At 44.4% G+C, this 18,254-nt stretch overlaps 1 protein-coding gene across 5 annotated transcripts in view; it reads left to right on the forward strand.

The window, feature by feature from the left end:
* GRB10 (growth factor receptor bound protein 10) overlaps positions 1 to 18,254 on the forward strand; it is a 203,241-nt gene that overhangs the window by 112,903 nt on the left and 72,084 nt on the right. For all 5 annotated transcript variants that reach the window (XM_006161791.3, XM_027765631.1, XM_006161792.3 and 2 more), the window contains one exon: positions 17,541 to 17,760. In XM_006161791.3, the coding sequence (XP_006161853.1) occupies positions 17,541 to 17,760 (220 nt within the window). The remainder of the gene's footprint in view (positions 1 to 17,540; positions 17,761 to 18,254) is intronic.

Raw genomic sequence — 18,254 nt, forward strand, 5'->3', positions numbered from 1 at the left:
AGAGTGTCTTTAGAGTTCCCCTACGTAGAAAGCAAGGTTACTCTAGCTCCTGAAATCCAGTGTTAAATGTTTCCACCCTGCAAACTCCTAATCTCCTCGCAAGTTACAGGGTTAAAAGCACCTATGCACAAGTCAAGCTTCCTGTTGGGGGCTAACCTCCTTGTACCCCAACTGCTGATGGAGGGCCAGCTCGGTTCCCGTGTCATAGCAAAATGGTTTTACCTACCTCAGAACACATGGGCATTTCCCAGTGTCACTGGTTCTCTGTGATGACTGAACTAAGCCTCCTGGATTATTCGAAGCAGGGGGTGATCTCAGAGATAAAGGCAGTTTGCCTGATTGGACACTTCCTGTCACCGGCCTCCTCCCTCCCATGGCAGCAGATGCTGGCAGGGCCAGCTCTCCCTGGTGTTGCAGACACGTAATGATTAAGCTTTTGGGTCCCCCGCGCCGCTTCTGGTCCATATGTGGATGAGCTAGTCTGTGTTCAGCGGCCGCAGACGGCCGGCGGGGTCCCCTGGTATACTCGCGTGCTCTCATAGCTTCTCTTCCCAGTGCCCTGTGTCTTCTCACCGCCTGCACTTCTGGTCACTCCTGGTGTGGTTGCTAGAGCTGCTGCTTCTTTCTTTTCCTTTATTCTTTTTTTTTTTTTAAAGTGTATTTATTGGGGCTGGCAAGTGGCATGGTAGTTAAAGGCATTGGACTCCCACATGGCCGACCACGGTTCAAGTCTCGGACCTGGTGGCTTGCTTTCTCACTTCCCCCCCTCTCTCACTCTCTCTCTGATCAAACTGGAAAATAATAATGATAATAATAAATGAAGTTAAATAAAATAAGTCTTCAAAAAAAAAGTGTATTTATTTTCAGAGAAAGAGACAGATGGGCAAAGGAAGGCACCGTCAATGTGATCTTCACACTACCATCCTCTTACAAACCTTGGGCCAGCCAGGCCCCCAAGTGCGCCCGGTGTGCTGAGTTAGACCCCAGATGTAACCTAGAACCCTCCCAAATGCCCGCCAGCATTGTGCAGCCGCACCCCTACAGCCTGTACTACCACAGCTGGGCCTGGAATTTTCTAGTGTTTTCATTTCTTCCATGAGAGAGAGAAACCCTTAATGGGGTCTTCATGTTGCAACCCCCCTCATCTCTCATCCGGCCCAGATCAAAGGCCCGTGTCTACGTGCCCCAAGTTCTCAGGCAAGTCCGAGGTCGAGAACCTAGGATCTTTCCTGTGTGGGTCCTGTTGTTTTATCACTGCGCCTCTGCCTGGCCCCCAGAGTTCTCTTCTTGAAGCTCAGTCTGGACACACCATTCCGTTTTTCTGAGGATGGGATTCAGGGGTCTGATTTAAGGCCTCACTCTACCTCCTAGCTCCTTCTTGGTCATAACCACACGCATCACCTGTAGACCACTTGCCTTTCTGGATCCTGCCATTGAATGATTGATTGATTGCCAGAGGGCATGACTACTTGCCAAAGAGAGGGAGAAAAACACCTCCCAAAGGGGATTGGTGATACCACAATTCCTTCTCTTTAATTTCTCCATCCTGTCGGGATTTTGAGCACCAACCTGTTTCTCAAGTTGGCGGGGGCAGGATTCGAATTGCATTCAGTCATGTGGGGTCCAGCTCCCGATGCACAGTGCTTCACCCTGTGCTATGAGGCCAGCCCCTTGCATTTAGTTTAGTCTTTTCCTGCTTTGTCCATGCAGAGCCCCGCAACTGTAATAACTTCACCCTCTTCTGTGTACTTAATTCTCCTCATCCTTCGGCCCCGGCTCAGATGCCTCTGCCTGCCCTGCTCCCCTGTGCTGCTTGTCCTTTGCAGGTCCCTGTGGCTTTTCACTTTTCCCCAGAACTAATCACACTTCACTCTGTTTTATGTATGCCAAGTACGTGTCCATCTTGCTATTTCTAGGTTTCTCCAGCCTCAGGAATCACATTTTTGTTTCGTTATTACCAGTTTGTCATCTGTAGGTGAAAGAATGTTGGATTTGAAGTTAAACCAGAGTAGGAATCAAGGTTCCGTCAGTAGCTGTGCGATGCCAGGCGTGTGTTTTCACTCCATTTAACCTTGGTTTTCTCATCTGTGAACTGGGAACAATAGCTTTAGTTCATGGGTAATGGTGTAAGGCGTACGGGCTGCTGTGTGGTATTCTGCATAGCGTTGCGTTCTTGCCCTACTACCCCCGTCTCTAGCTGTGTTAATCCCTTCGACTAGCATATATAGCATTTAATAGAGCAGACGAGAATTTTCATCTTTTTTAATGAGGCAGTGAAAGGGAATGTGAGGAAGTACTCCTCACTGTCTCCATCTCTTCCCCCCTTTCAGGAGGACATGGACACACACACACACATGTCCAGTACATATTTCAGGCCTTTGGATTCGGGCCTTGAACTGTGCAGTTGGCCATGTGGGCTCCAGCTGCCTTAGCCACCACGCCACCAGCTGGCCCTGGACAAGGAATTCTGTGTACTAACACTGACTTCAGCTCTGCTGAGTGCTGAGTGCATCTGTGCTCCTTTGAGACGAGAGCAGTGGATAAATGACTTGTACAGTGCACCTTCTTGTCACCTGCCTTGTGCAAATGGAGCCCTTCCCCCACTGTGCCCCATGCCCTGGCCGGCACTGCCTTCCCATGCACCATTCTGGTCTGTGCTGGGGGTATGAGAGACTGATCTTACATAATGCCCTGCTGCTGTCACCTAGAGGGATGGCAGATTGTCATTTTATTTATCTAAAGTTCATTTATTTGTTTTATTTCTTCCATGAGACAGAGTGACAGCACCGCCAGTCAGGTCTTAATGCTGGTCTTAACGCGCACTCAGTGTTGTCTCCAGAGGCAGACCGAGAAACGTCCCCTGTGAGACAGTCTTGCAGTGTCGTCACGGCATCACCCTCCAGCCCCACATTTGCCAGTTTTTAGATCCCAGGTGGGAGAGATGAGAAGGCAGTGATATGTGAAGTGTCGTCTTCATGTGAAGAATCCTCATGGCGTGGAGTTGTAGTCATGGCTGATTTAAGAATTGAAAGGGGGCTGGCCCCATAATGATTCGAAACCTGGCATGGCAGCTTAAAAAACACACGAAGGCACATGTGTGTATCCCAAATGCCAACAGAATAGAGAAATGGAGGAGGAGGGATTATGACATGACCACGCCCCATTGGGAGGGTGCTTTCTCCCTCTCTGTCCCTCCCTCCTCCCATTAGCAAGCCCATGTGCCCTCTGGCAATTAAAAAAAGTGAAAAGAGGTGAAAGCCCTGGGCACGAGAGACAGGAGAGAGCATGCAGGGGAGCAGAGTTTTCCAGATTGGAGATGTCTGAGGCAAGGGTTGTCTTGCCCTTACTTCCTGGAGGGGACCTGTGCTGAGATGGGCAAGCCAGCAGTCAGGAGGAAGCATGGAGGCTCGCTGTAGAGCAGAATTGTTGGGTGTTGCTCCTGTGAGTCTGGGACAAGCAGGGAGGCCTGGCATGCTCAGACTCACAAAGGCATGAATCTGACCTGCTGGGGAATGCATCCTGCAAACAAGTTCTTGGGCCTGTAACAGTCCTCTTTTAGGGGACCAGCAGTTAGCGTAATGACTATGTCACTGAACTCCCATGTAGTTGACTGGTTCAGATCCTGGACCTGGTGGCTTAAACTCACGTGTGTACGTGCATGCCCAAGATCTCGAGAGGAGAATGGAGTAGAAGGAATTGCAGCGTGGCCATCCCCCCGGGGGGTGATTTCTTGCTTTCTGTCTCTCTGTTTCTCTATGTCTTTCTGGCAAGCGCACGTGCCCTATAGCTAAAACCTCTCCAAAAAACAAACAAACAAACAAAAACAAAAACAGTTTTCCTTTGGGACAGGTGCCATCCCTTTTTGGAATTAGACAAACTGGCATTTAGCCACCTGCTGGCCTACCCTGTGGGTATTTTTCCAAGAAACGAGAAGACTAGAGATACCGCCACCTCTATTGAGTTGGGAACTCTTCCTGGACATGTGTCTTTCTGGAAAATATACAGTTTGATTGATGGGGGCTGATGAGTCCATTTGCCACTTATTCAACTAACATTTCCTGAGTACCTACTATGTGCCAGATTCCAGGTTAGGTGATGAAGCAAAGGTGAGAGAGCATGCAGCTCCAACCTTTTCTTCTTCTTTCTTCTTCGAATGTAGTGCTTGTGTGCTCGCCAGAGGTGGGGGTGCTGAGAACTCACTCCCTGGAGGGATGGCCAAGCCACAGTCCTGTCTCCTCTAGTCTGCTCTCAGGACTTTGGGCATGCACGCACACGCACTCAGTGTGATTTTCCAGCCACCGTGTATAGAACTCAGTCCACATACTCAGCCATGTGAGTTCCAGAGCCTTAACCTCCATACCACCTGCTGCCCAGCGCCAGTCTTTTACCATCTCAACCTCAGTGCAAAGGAAGGTATGCAAATAGAGAATAGTTGTATTAACTAGTGAGAAAGAAACTAAAAAATTGTTAAAATGTGAGAGGAAAGCAGTATGTTCAACTGTGGAATCGTGTAGGTTCCTCTTTATCTTGGTAGCTGAGTGGCTCTGCTACTTTCTCCATCTAAAAGGTGTAAAAGTGCTTCCTTAGCTGCTTTGGTAGGAAGATTAAAAAGAGCAGGAGAAACAGCTTGAGCTAGGAGATGTGCCTGGCATAGAATATGGCACCTTACCTTGTAGGTGCTCAGAAAAGGGTAACGGTTGTTCCTCGTCACCATTAGTAATTGCAGAGTTTTGTAGAAAGAGACCGAAAATCATATGTCTCACAAGTCTCATCTCTCCCCTTATGTTTTCTCTACCCAAGTAAGTGTCCATCAGAACCCAGATTCTGAAAGAGACTCCCCTGGGAGCATCTCTAAGTTGGTCTGGACTGTTGTTTTGGGAGGTGCCAATTATACTTGTGTTTTGATTTCTTATGACTGAAAAATATTGGGTCAGCAGAAAAGACATGACGTTATTTTAATATATTTTTCTATGCAAAAATATATCCTGACTTTTTTACAACCTAATAATTATTGTAAAAATAACAGGCACTTAACTAGAAACTCTCTTAGTCCATTCAGGTTGTTATAACAAAATACCGTAAACTGGGCGGGTTAGGAACAACAGAAAAGTACGTCTCACAGTTCTGGAGGCCCAAAGTCCAGGATCAAGGCCTTGGAAGACTCAATGTCTGGAGAGGGTCTGCATTTTGGTTTATAGAAATCAGAATAAAACATCTTTCTGTGTCCTCACATGGTAGAAAAGGGAGGATCAATCCATCTCTTTTATAAAGCCACTAATCCCATCATGAGGACTCTACTCGCATGACCTGATCACCCCCCAAAGACCCGCACCTCCTCTTACCATCACCTTGAGGTTTAAGATGTTAAAAAATGACTTTGGGGACGGGGAGGGTCACAAACCTTGAGACCGTTGCAGGAGATATGTTTGTTTTCTGGCCCATCCCCACAGACTGGAACTGACAGTGCAGGTGTGTCCCAGGAACCTGTTTCACACGCCAGGCAAGTTTGAGAGGGACAGCTCTAGCTTATGCCGCTTTTGTGCCTCATACTGAACGTCCCGTCTTTCCAGTTAAACTGCATTTTCATCACGTCTTGAAAAGCTGGCTCTTGTCTCCTGGGCATTTCAGTTTTGGGAGCGATGCCATTTCTTGGAATTGCCTGGTACTGCTCTGGGCTGACTTTCTTCATCCCGATGCCTTGGAATTTAGGCTCTTCGTAGAGCTGAATGCCCTCTCGTTGACTGTCCTCCCAGTAAACAGAGATTTTATTTTAGACTCTCCTCTCTGCCGGGCAGTGAGTGTAACCATGGTAGAATTTCTGGCCTCTGTGGTACTTTTATAAACTGGGAACTCCAAACTCTGCCAAGGTTCTCTTCACCTGAGGATACAAACTGTGCTCTGTCCTTGCACTTCTACTGATTCCTAACCTGTCCTGCAAAATGCTGTCTTGAGATCCTTCCCATTGGTTTATGGTGACCCCTTTTAGTTGGGAGCCCTCTCTTGCTGTTCTAAAGGGTATATCCACTTCCTTGTCTCTCCATGAATTGCTACCATACTGGGGCCAGTTGTAGCTTCTTCATAGAAAGGATTGTTCTTCAGAAGCCATAAAAGAAGTTTCACATCCCTCCTTGCTACTTTATGTTTAGCACTGTAATCCTTTCCCAAAGCTTATTGCTTAAAACCTCATTCTATGTAGGTGACAGGAGTTGTTGTCTGATTCATTAATATCTGTATCTCCAATACTTGTAGCAATGTTGGCCATGTCGTCGCTGCTCAGTAAATATTTGTCTAATGAAGAAAAATATTGGTTAAATGAATGGATTTTAAAATTTATGGAGTTAAATTCATGGAATCGTAAAGCATTAGCATGGAATATGGTAATAAAGATTTCCCTGGTGTCTAATTTACCTTGAAAAGAAGTCCTTTTTGTAAGTATGGTGCTAGTGAGCGATAGACTTGTTTCATGACCTAGATTTTGCCTCTCAATTCCAGTTTTCTCGGACTCATATTTGTAGGGTTGCCGGAAAATGAGAACCTTCCTGAATGGCAAGTTATTATCTAGTTTGTAGTAGACCCCCGCTTCTGTTACATTCATGGTGTCAAAATAAGGAATTGACATCAGAAGACTGAGAAGAAACAGGTAGAAGACTTGAGAAGGAAGCAGCTAATCTTTTGCCTTTGCGAGTGATATTTGGTGGGTATGTGACTTTTCTCCCTTCCCCCACCCCCACCCAACTGTCTTCTAGTAGCACAAATAGAAATGACATAGTTTAATCTGTGCTTTTAGAATGTTATTGGAGTGTAGGTCCTCAATCCTTGCTTGGCAAGCTGTAATCTTTTGGTAGCAGAAAATGCCATTTCTGAATTGTATAGGCTCCAAGGTGCAGAATATAAACAGTCTGAGAGGACCTGCAGAGATTTGTCAGTGTCCTCTACTTCCTTACAACCAGGTGGATAAAATCCAAGAAGGAAGGATACGTTCCATGCTTTCCTAGGTAACGCCCACTGAACATGCCGAATGTTAGTTGTCTGATCGTACACTTTAATGACGTCATTGAGTAAAATGTGTGACTTTCCTTATTTTCTTTATTGTACAATTCCCTAAAACATAGATTTTTTTTTAAAAAACAATCTCACTGGACTCAAAGTACAGAGTGATTAATCATTATCTTACTGTGAGTGTATGTGGGGGGAGGGATGGCGGTGGTGGTGGTGGTAGGGTTACTAGTGGAGTTGCCTGGCCACCAGGAGAGCCACAGTTGATTCTGAAATTTGCCCTAGACTTTAACCTTTGCCCCTAGTCACCCTGGGGAAATGGGTGAAGGGCTGTTGGCCCAGCTGCCTGCAAGGGTGCAGAGGCTTTCTACCATTTTCTGAATTCTGTTTCTCGAGCCTGCGTTGATGGTGGAGCACTGCACTAGCCATTAAAGATGAACAGTTTAAACCAACTGCCTGCCACAGTCCAGAGGATGGGTGGAAAACCTTATGAGTTTGTCATGAAAATTCTTATTTTTGTTAGGAAGAGGAACCCATGCTTAGTACAGCATAGTCAGGAAGTAGACAGCTTTGTCCTGGTTCTAGAACACACCAGCCTGCTCGGGTCACCTGTGGGCTAACGGCCAAAGCCTGCCCCAGATTTTCTGGCACTGTCTTCAGCCTCTGTGTTGAACCTCCTTAGCCTCCAAGGCCTGGGGGGTTTCCCTAATCTTATTTTGCCTCCTGACCAGGCCCAGGTCTTAAGATTGAGAATTTTTTTTTTCTGGAAGTGACCTTGACTCTTTTCCACAATAGACCTGTGTCGCCACTGGCCTCCCTGGCCACATTGCCATCTGACTTGAGGGAATCCAGTCCTCTCCTGGCCAGCCTGGCTCGCTTTATCTCAACAATGGAGGATGCTAGATTTCCTGGGCTTGCTGGCTCAGTCAAAGATGAAGAGGAGTGGTGTGAGGGGAGCTTCTTGCCAGTTATGAAGTTGTTCTGAGAAGAACAACCCCCCACCCCCTGGTATTGGCTGAACCTGAGCAGTATCTGGGCTTCAAGTAAGACTGATCATCCACCCACCAGGAGGGGCAATGCAAGAGGCAGACAGGGTCAGCATGGGTGAGAAGTTTAAGCTGTTGTCGAATGTGAGCTTCATCCAGGCATGGGTCAGGCAGGGCTTTCCTTAGGTCCCAAGTATTAATGGATTTGCTCGACAGAGATCCTGCTTGCCTACAGGAGAATATTAAACAGTCCAAAATGGCTTTTTAAATTTTAAATAAACTTAAAAGTCTGTATCTTTTATGAGAGGAAGTCAGAGGCACCCCAAAAGGGTCTTCATGCCATGATCCACACCCAGCTCTAGCCAGCCTAGATCGTGAGCACACGTGTGTAGAGAGAAGTCCCAGATGTGGCCCAGGATGTCCCTGATGGGTCTAAGTCATGTTACCGCTGTGCCAGTCTAACCCCCAAAACTGCTTGGATTTGTTATTATTTTTTAAATGCGGGAAAATGCACATCATAAAATGTGCCATCTTATCCTTTTTTAAGTTTAGTGGCATTAACAACATTCACATGGTTGTGGATCTATCACTACCATCCATCCACAGAGTGCTTGTTATTTTGCAAAACCAAAACTCTTGTTTCCATCAAACAATTCCATGCTGCCTCCACCCCTACCTCTGCCCCCTGCCCCATTCTACTTTCAGTCTATGAACTTGGCTGGATTCCTCATGTAGGGATCATAATAATATTTACCCTTCTGTGACTGGTCCATTTTATCGTGAGATGTCCTCAAGGTTCATCCATGTCAAAGCTCCATGTGTCAGAAGCCCCCTCCTTTCTGATGCTGGATAATAGTAAATTGTGTGTATATACCACAGTTTCTTCGCCCATTCATTCATTGAGGGACCCTGGGAGTGTTGCTATCTTTTGGTTGTTGTGAACACAGGTATATGCTCTTGTCTCTTCAGTCTCTGCTAAAACCTGCTTTTACTTAAAAAAAAAAAAAGAAAGAAAGAAAAGTAAAACTAGTCTGTATCTTATTTTTTTCATCTAATTCAAGATTTTCTCTTTTGTGAAGAGATCTTTGTTATATAGGGCATGTGCACTCTCCAGAGAGACAGAAAGTGAAAAATCGTGGGGGATAGTCACACTGTTAATCTCTTGTCTGTTCTCCTCCTGGGATCTTGGGCAGCATCGAGCGTGATTTTGTAACCAATGGGTCCAGGACTCAAACTGCGGTAGGCCATGTGTGAGTCCAGTGACATAACTGCTATGCCATCTATTGGTCCCATCAAGATATTAATAATTGATTATTAATAAATTAAATTTTCCATTGCATTCTTTCATTAAGAGCATTGAGGTCTAACGGATTTGTTTGTGTTTCCTTCCCCTTTTGGGTTGTACCAAAAACTGGATTGTTGGTCCAGTTGTTGCTAATTAACAAAAAACATTTTCTAAAATGATGAAATTTTTTAGTTCCTTTTTTTTAGAGGTTTTCCTGTGGGTATGTGTGCTCACTGAAGAGAGAGACAGAGACAGTAAGAAGTAAAATGAGAAATCACCCCCAGGGTGGATGACCACTCCCCAGTCCCTTCTCCATTCTCCTCCTGGGATGTTGGGCATGCATGCACACACACCCAGCATGATTTTGAAGCCACCATGTCCGGGCTCGAACCGCGGTCAGCCATGTTGGAGTCCAGCAACATAACCACTATGCCATCTGCTGGCCCCAAAAGCCAGTTCCTTAAGCTACCTGTTCTCAGATTTAAATATATGATCTTTTTTTTAATTGCTAGAGTGCACATGTATTTGCCATGGAGAAATGGGGGTGGGGGAGAAAACATCCCATAATGGGGAAGAGTCACACGGAAATATCCTTTTCCTCCACTTCTCCATCCTGTCAGAATTTTGGCACACATGTAGACACACCACATGTGTTTTTTAAGTCCCCAAGATTGGACTTTTTGAACTATAGTAGGCCATGTGAGATCTGGGTTTATACAGTGCTTAACCACTGCACTATGGGGTTGGCCCTCAAGTGCATTTTCTTTTTTCCCTCCAATTTTATTTTATTTTATAATATATTTACATTGAATTGTTGTACATCTTTATGGCATACAAGATGGCTTTACAAAGCCTGCATGTAGGCTGTGATAATCAAATCAAGGTTATTACCATATTCCTCATTTTCAGCTGAGAAACTTACGTTCTTTTATCTGATAAATACTTGGTTAAGGAGTCCCTTCCACCCACCCCTCACACCTCACCTCTCTCCCATGTAGACTTTGGTATCTATTCTTTCCCCCTCTATTATTATGTGTTTGAATCTTTCCATTTCTTTCATAGAGCTCAGATGTTCAGTGTACATTCAGGGAAATACAATGTTGTTTTTCATAGTCTCGCTTTATTTCACTTTGCATTAAATCTCCTATATTCTTCCACTTTGTATCAAACGACAGAGTTTCTCTGTCCAGTTATCAGTTGTTGGGCACTTAGGTTGATTTCATTTCTTAGCAACGATGAATAATGTTGCAGTAAACATAGATGTACAAGTGTCTTCCTGTCTGTTGGCCTGTCCTTTGGGTAAATACCAAGGAGTAGAATTACTGGGTCACGATCTATTTGTAAAAATTTGAGGAACCTACATATTGTTTTCCACAGCAGCTATACCAATTTAAATTTTCACCAGCAGTAGAAGGGGGTTCCCTTTTCATTACAGCCTCACCAGCGCTTGTCATTCTTTGCTTTTTTGATCATCTAGCCATTCTGACTAGGATTAGGTCTCAATGTGATTTTGATTTGTATTTCCCTTATGATAAGAGATGCTAATTATTTTTCATGTTCTTTTTGACCATTCACAAATCTTCCTTTAAGAGTTATCTTTCAGCCCGTTTGTCCAATTTTTAAAATTGGATCATTAATTTTTTGTGGGTAAGCTGCGTGAGTTCCTTAATTATTCTAATTATCATTTGCTTAACAGAAACATAGTTTGGAAATACTTTCCCCCATTTGGTTAGGTTTATTCTTAGTTATATTATTTTTCTGTGTGGCTATTATAAATGGAATTGCTTTTTTCAGTTCTGCTCAGTCTGTTCATTGTTTATATAAACATGCTACAGACTTTTCTGTAATCATTTTGTATCCTGCCACTTAACTGAATTCATTTATCACTTATAGGACTTTTTTGTGGATTCTATAGGATTTCCTAGTTATAAAGTCACGTTGTCTGCAAATAGGGACAATTTCACCTCTTCCTTTGCTGTTTGAATGCCTTTTATTTTGCCCTTTTGTCTGATTTGCATTGGCTAGGACTTCCAGTACTGCGTTGAAAAAGGAGTAGAGAAAGTGGAGAATCTTGTCTTCTTTTAGTTGTTAGTGGGAAAACTTTCAGCTTTTCACCATTCAGTGTACTATTAGCTGTGGGTTTGTCATATATGGCTTTTATTCTGTTGAAATATGTCCCTCTATACCTATTTTGTTGAGAGTTTTAATCATGAAGAGATGTTAGATTTTTATCAAGTGCTTTTTTCTACATCAATTGATATGATAATGTGTTTTTTTATATTTCCTTCTGTTAATGGGATGTATAATATTTACGACTTTCTTTGTTTTGGGGGGTTTGTTTTGTGCTATAGGGTACACGTGCAGTGAGAAATCACCCCCAGGGGAATAACCATGCTACAGTCCCTTCTCTTTCAATCTCCTCTCAGAATTTTGGGCACTCATGCACTAGTTCCTGGTGTGATTTTCAAGCTGCTGGGTCCAGAGCTTGAACCATTTAGTCACCTATGTGGGATCCAGTGCCTTAACCTCTGTGCCACCTGCTGGCCCCTTATTATTCTGCATATGTTGAACCATCCTTGCATCCCTGGGATAAAACCTACTTGGTCATGGTGTATAATCTTTTTAATGTGCTGTTGAATTCAATTTGGTAGTATTTTGTTGAGAATTTTTGCTTCTGTATTCATTAGAAATGTTGGCCCGTAGTTTCTGTTTTCGTTATGCCCTTGTCTACTTTTGTTATCAAGCTGATGGAGGCTTCGTGGTACGTCTTTGGGAAGGTTCTTTCCATGTGGATTTTTATAAATAGTTTGAGGAAAGTTGGGATTAAATCTTCTTCAGAAGTTTTGTAGAGGGTCCAGCAGAGGGCAGGGTGGTTAAAGCACTGGACTTCCACATGGCCAACCATGGTTTGGGTCCCAGAACTGGTGACTTGAAAATTATACCAGGCACATGTGCATACATCCCCAAAGTCCCAGGAGGAGAAAGGAAGAGAAGTGATTGCAGCATGGCCATCCCCCCAGTGAGTAAATTCTCATTTTCCCTCTCACTGCCTCTATTTCCAGCAAGTGTGCACACCTGTGGCAAAAACGTAAAAATGAAAGGTTTTATAAAATTCAGAAGTGAAGCCTTGAGACCTGGGCTTTTCCTTTTAGGGAGACGGTTTATCATTGGTTGAATTTCATTACTTGTTATTATTCAGGCTTTCTGTTTCTTTCTGGTCAATCTCGATATATTGTATGTGTCCGGAAATTTGTCCATTTCATCTCTGTTTTCTAACTTGTTGGCACGTAATCGGTTGTTGTAGCCTCACAATCTTTTGTGTTTCTGTGTATCTGTTGTAATATTGCCTTTTTCATTACTGGTTTTATTTATCTGGGTTCTTTCATTTTCATGGTCTAGCTAGTGATGTGTCAATTTTGGTTATCCTCTAAGAACTAGCTTTTTGTTTCTTCTTTTTTTTATTCTTTTATTCTCAATTTTATTTATTTATGCTCTAATTTTTATTTATTTTTCTTTCAGTACTTAGGGGGTTTTGTTGTCATTGTTTTTCTGCTTCTTTGAGATGTGTTTCATTTTTTTTTAAGAGGTTTTTTGCCCTAGGGTGTGTACATTCACCAGAGATAGAGAGACAGACAGACAGACAGATACAGTAAACAGGAAAGTGAGAAATCACCTCCCTGGGGGATGGCCATGCTGTAATCCCTTCTCCTTTTTCCTCCCAGCATCTTGGACATGCATGCACATGTGCCTGGAGTGATTTTCAAGCCATCAGGTCTGAGACCCGAACCACAGACCCCTATGTTGGAGTCCAGTGGTGTAACCACTATGCCAGCATTATTTGAGAAAACCCTGGCAGAAGAGTGCAAGCATGCCCACGGCCCAGAGTCATACTCTTCCAATAGATTTTTCCTAATTTTTGTGTCACTGCTATAAAATGACAAGTCTCAAATACAGAAATAAAGTAGCGTATGTTTATTTTTAACTATCTGAAAGAACTTCCTGGGATCAGAATAGACCCGGATGATGTGACGAGAATGTGTGACTCTTTCCTTTGTTGAGGTGATGTCGAGCCTAAGTGAGGTCGTTTTTTAAATGTCACTTCTCATCCTTTTTACACACTGAGCCCTTATGACCAAGTAGCAGCACCTATGTCTTTGACCCTGTGTGAGGGGACATAAGTGTCTTTTCCCACCTGTGTCCCAGAGCCTGGGGAAAGGTTTAGTAACGGTTTAGGCCAAAATGAACAAAGTCTGACATCTGTCCCAGCAGACCTGACACCATTCTGCACCTCTCACACCCTTGGCGTTGCTGGTGTGGTTTTCAAAATACACGGGGCAGAGGGGCCAGCAATTGCTAAAATCTCTCTCACTAGCCAGGTGTCCAAGTGGTTTTTTTGCTTTTTTTGTATGTTTTTTTGTTTTTTGGGGGGGGTGCACTATGATTCCTTCTCAAGAGACCTGGAATTCCTCTTGCCTTCTGGGGCGTTTCCCCCTACCTCAGCCACAAAGGTAGCGAGTTGTAGAGCCGGAAAGGAGAGGAAGTTCTAATTTTTATTTATTTTTCTTTCAGTACTTAGGGGGTTTTGTTGTCATTGTTTTTCTGCTTCTTTGAGATGTGTTTCATTTTTTTTTAAGAGGTTTTTTGCCCTAGGGTGTGTACATTCACCAGAGATAGAGAGACAGACAGACAGACAGATACAGTAAACAGGAAAGTGAGAAATCACCTCCCTGGGGGATGGCCATGCTGTAATCCCTTCTCCTTTTTCCTCCCAGCATCTTGGACATGCATGCACATGTGCCTGGAGTGATTTTCAAGCCATCAGGTCTGAGACCCGAACCACAGACCCCTATGTTGGAGTCCAGTGGTGTAACCACTATGCCAGCATTATTTGAGAAAACCCTGGCAGAAGAGTGCAAGCATGCCCACGGCCCAGAGTCATACTCTTCCAATAGATTTTTCCTAATTTTTGTGTCACTGCTATAAAATGACAAGTCTCAAATACAGAAATAAAGTAGCGTATGTTTATTTTTAACTATCTGAAAGAACTTCCTGGGATCAGAATAGACCCGGATGATGTGACGAGAATGTGTGACTCTTTCCTTTGTTGAGGTGATGTCGAGCCTAAGTGAGGTCGTTTTTTAAATGTCACTTCTCATCCTTTTTACACACTGAGCCCTTATGACCAAGTAGCAGCACCTATGTCTTTGACCCTGTGTGAGGGGACATAAGTGTCTTTTCCCACCTGTGTCCCAGAGCCTGGGGAAAGGTTTAGTAACGGTTTAGGCCAAAATGAACAAAGTCTGACATCTGTCCCAGCAGACCTGACACCATTCTGCACCTCTCACACCCTTGGCGTTGCTGGTGTGGTTTTCAAAATACACGGGGCAGAGGGGCCAGCAATTGCTAAAATCTCTCTCACTAGCCAGGTGTCCAAGTGGTTTTTTTGCTTTTTTTGTATGTTTTTTTGTTTTTTGGGGGGGGTGCACTATGATTCCTTCTCAAGAGACCTGGAATTCCTCTTGCCTTCTGGGGCGTTTCCCCCTACCTCAGCCACAAAGGTAGCGAGTTGTAGAGCCGGAAAGGAGAGGAAGTGCCCTGGGCAGGGAGGGATGATGATTGAGGAAAGCAAATCCCACGTTGCCTCTACTCTCTAATTAATGTGGAGAAGACACTAGATGGTGCTATAAACCAGGCATTGAGGGAGTCACCGTGGTAATTAGGAAGAGGCGTTTAGTCCTCGGTTCACTTGCGTCCTTGTCCTGCTTGTCTTTTCCTGGTCCTCACACTTTTTTATGGAAGACATTCTCTTTTTTATAGTTTATCAACCTAATGCAAATTCATTTTTTCCGAATTTATTTTAGAACAAAACTAGCCTCCGTTTGTTAATGATAGTGAAGCTAGTCATAGGTGAGAGATGAATTTGAGATCAGGTGGGCTGCTCCCAACATTTGGGGCAAAGTGAATGTCCAGTGTGGAACTGGGTTATTTAAGAAAGGAAACTGTTTTAGTATCTTGACTGACACCCATGTTGTTTGACCCATATTTGTGTAGTAACTATTATAAATCGGTGTGAAATAAAATTTATTACATAAAATCATCTTCCTTTCCCCTTCTAGTATTCCACTCAGAGGGCAGCCTCATAGAAGATATTTCAGCATCAAATAGACATTTAATCTGAACATTCATTCCAGAAGTTTCTGTGGGCCTGATTTTCCCACTTATGTTACCTGGCAGAAAGCCTTTGACAGACAGAGGTGATTGATCCACTTAGATTCGTGGGACCACAAGAGAATTGAGTAGGTGGTGACACACGTAGAAGAGGCAGAGTCCTCTCTGAAACAGACTAGCTGAGGAAATACACACTGTACGGAATTGTGTGACGAACCGAATGTGATTGTGGTCATATTTTCATATAGTAATGTTGGCAAAACTTGATCCAGTGGATTCTTTAGAATTAGCTCTTTATTTATTTCATTTCTTTTTCTTTCAATTTTTGCTATAGGGTGTGTGCACGCTCCAGAGAGAGAGAGGTGAGAATTTCAAGCCACCAGGTCTGGGACTCAGCCGTGTAATCGGCCCAGTACCTTAACCTCTAACCACCTACTGACCCTAGAATCAGTTCCTTGAAACCTCTGTTTGAGGGACCAGCATGTAGTAGATGCCCCAGTGGCTGCCTGTGGTTCAAGTCCCATACCCAGTGACTTGAAAATCATGCCAGACGTGTGTGTCCAAAATCCCAGAGGAAATAGAAGAGAACAGATTGTGGTGTGGCCATCCCCTTGGGAGGCTATTTCTCAGTCTCCTCCTCTCTTCCATACTCAAGCATACGTGCCCTATGGGGAAAAAGAAAACAAAAATAAACAAAATCAAACTAAATTAAACTAAAAACAAAACAAAAAAAGAACAGTAGCAAAAAAAAAAAAAAAAAAACACCTCTATTTGGAAGATTGAATTTTTGGTCCATGTTACAATTTAGCAAAGTAGAAATAAAGTCAGATAACCACAAGTATAATAATTTTATTATCTGAGCAAATACAGTGCTCATCCCAATTCAAAATTTTGTATTTGTTTTTTATTTCAAAAGCAGGATGGAAGAGAGGGAAACAAGCCTTTGTATTCATCCAGGGTTTCTCCTGATTATAAATGTAGAGAATGTTCTGCCACAAGACCACCAGGTCTGCAGGCTCCCTTAGCCACCCTCTAGCCTTGGAGTGTACTGTGGTGAACTGTGCATTTCACTCAGTATTGATTTGTAAAAGGCCCACAAAGATAGAAATACTGAAGTGTTAATATGGTGAGCTAAGAACAGCACTGTTGTTAATTGTTTTACAGAGTTTAAGCAACTATTAAATGTCCACTAGATATGAGTGAAGGAGACAAGTGATGGTCAAGATGCATATCTTCTAGAACTTTCCTGAAGCCCCAGATTTGCACCTTCTAGTGTAACAGTCCTCTTTCCCGACGGTGAACACCCTGAGGTCTCAGGAAATACAAAACTGACCTCCCTTATTTAGCAGTCAGTTTTCTCTGGAGAGAAAATCACTTAGGTGTTTTCCACAGTTGTCATCTTTGCCAAGTCTTAGAGTTTACACATGGGACTTTCACTAAGGCCACACAGCCACACCTGGTCAGCTGGGAGTTATAGGCTTCTCCCCCAGCAGTCTTCAGAAAGCTCTTGGGAGATGTATGTACCAAAAAACTATGTGTAAATTTCAAAAAAAAATTTTACACCAAAATAAACTCATATTTTGATTCCATTTTTCCACAAACTGTTTGAAGTCCCCACTTGGTCACCTCTCTAAAGGAGTGAATTTTCTGTCAACCAGCCCTTCCCCACCAACCCTTCCTCTGCACCCCCCCGCCCCGCCCAGCTGTAAGCAATAGTTCTGTCAGCTGACTGGCTTTCCTTGTGATATGTTCATTATTCTGTGGTAAGTATGAATAATGGATTGGCACTTTGGTCCTTTTACTGTCTGGCCATGGGACTGGATTGACATTTGCCCAGTCTGGACCTGAGCTGTGCAACGGCTCTCCTCCTCCTGTGCCCTCTTGGCCCATATGGGTCCAAATGCAGGCCTCTGGGATGTTGGTAGCTCTTGGTAAATGTAATACCCCTGGTTCCTCGCAGATGTCTCTCTGTCTCTCCATTAGACCCCTTCTCCCCTTATGTACTATCTAAAGCTGTTTAAACTTCAGCCAGGTCACTAAGACGTGCGTGTGAGGAGGCCTCGCTGTGGCTAACGTTCTCTTTCGCTTTTCTCTGTGACTTGCAGAGGATGACGTGGACCTGGAGGCTCTGGTGAACGACATGAATGCGTCGCTGGAGAGCTTGTACTCGGCCTGCAGCATGCAGTCAGACACAGTGCCCCTCCTGCAGAACGGCCAGCACGCCCGCGGCCAGCCGCCCACCTCGGGAGCCCGGTCCCTTCAGCCACAGGTGTCCCCGAGGCAGAGGCTGCAGCGTTCCCAGCCTGTACACATCCTCGCTGTCAGGTGGGCCCCAGACCTCACGGGCTGAGCCTCTGAGGGCAAGAGCTGCCCACAGAGACGGGGCTCAGCTCTCTGCTCGCCCGTGGCGGAGGGAGGAGGTGCTCCGGTCCTGTTACGTGATAACAAGTAGACATGCGTGTGTTGTCTAGCGGGGCAGCACTTGGTTTGGACCTGGCACCTGGTTCAGTCCCAACACCGTTCTGTAAAAGTTAATTTCTTCCGTGAGAATGAGGGATGGAGGAAGTGGTGAGAGGTACTCTGATAGGGTCTTCACTTCAGGTCCATCTTCACTTCAGGTCCATCCCATCTCAGCTGACCCAGGTCATGGACACGGGTCCAGTATATGTAGAGAGACCCTGGGATGCGAACCCAGGACCTTTCCAAATGGGTCTGGTTGTATTACTACTGCACCACCACCCCACCCCGTCCTTTTACTGGACACTGTGCCTGGTAGGGGTCCAGGTGGGAAAATCATCAGAGGAAAAATGCTCTGGGAG

Source organism: Tupaia chinensis, unplaced genomic scaffold (genome assembly GCF_000334495.1).
Source record: "Tupaia chinensis unplaced genomic scaffold, TupChi_1.0 Scaffold139072_1, whole genome shotgun sequence".
NCBI lineage: Eukaryota > Metazoa > Chordata > Mammalia > Scandentia > Tupaiidae > Tupaia > Tupaia belangeri.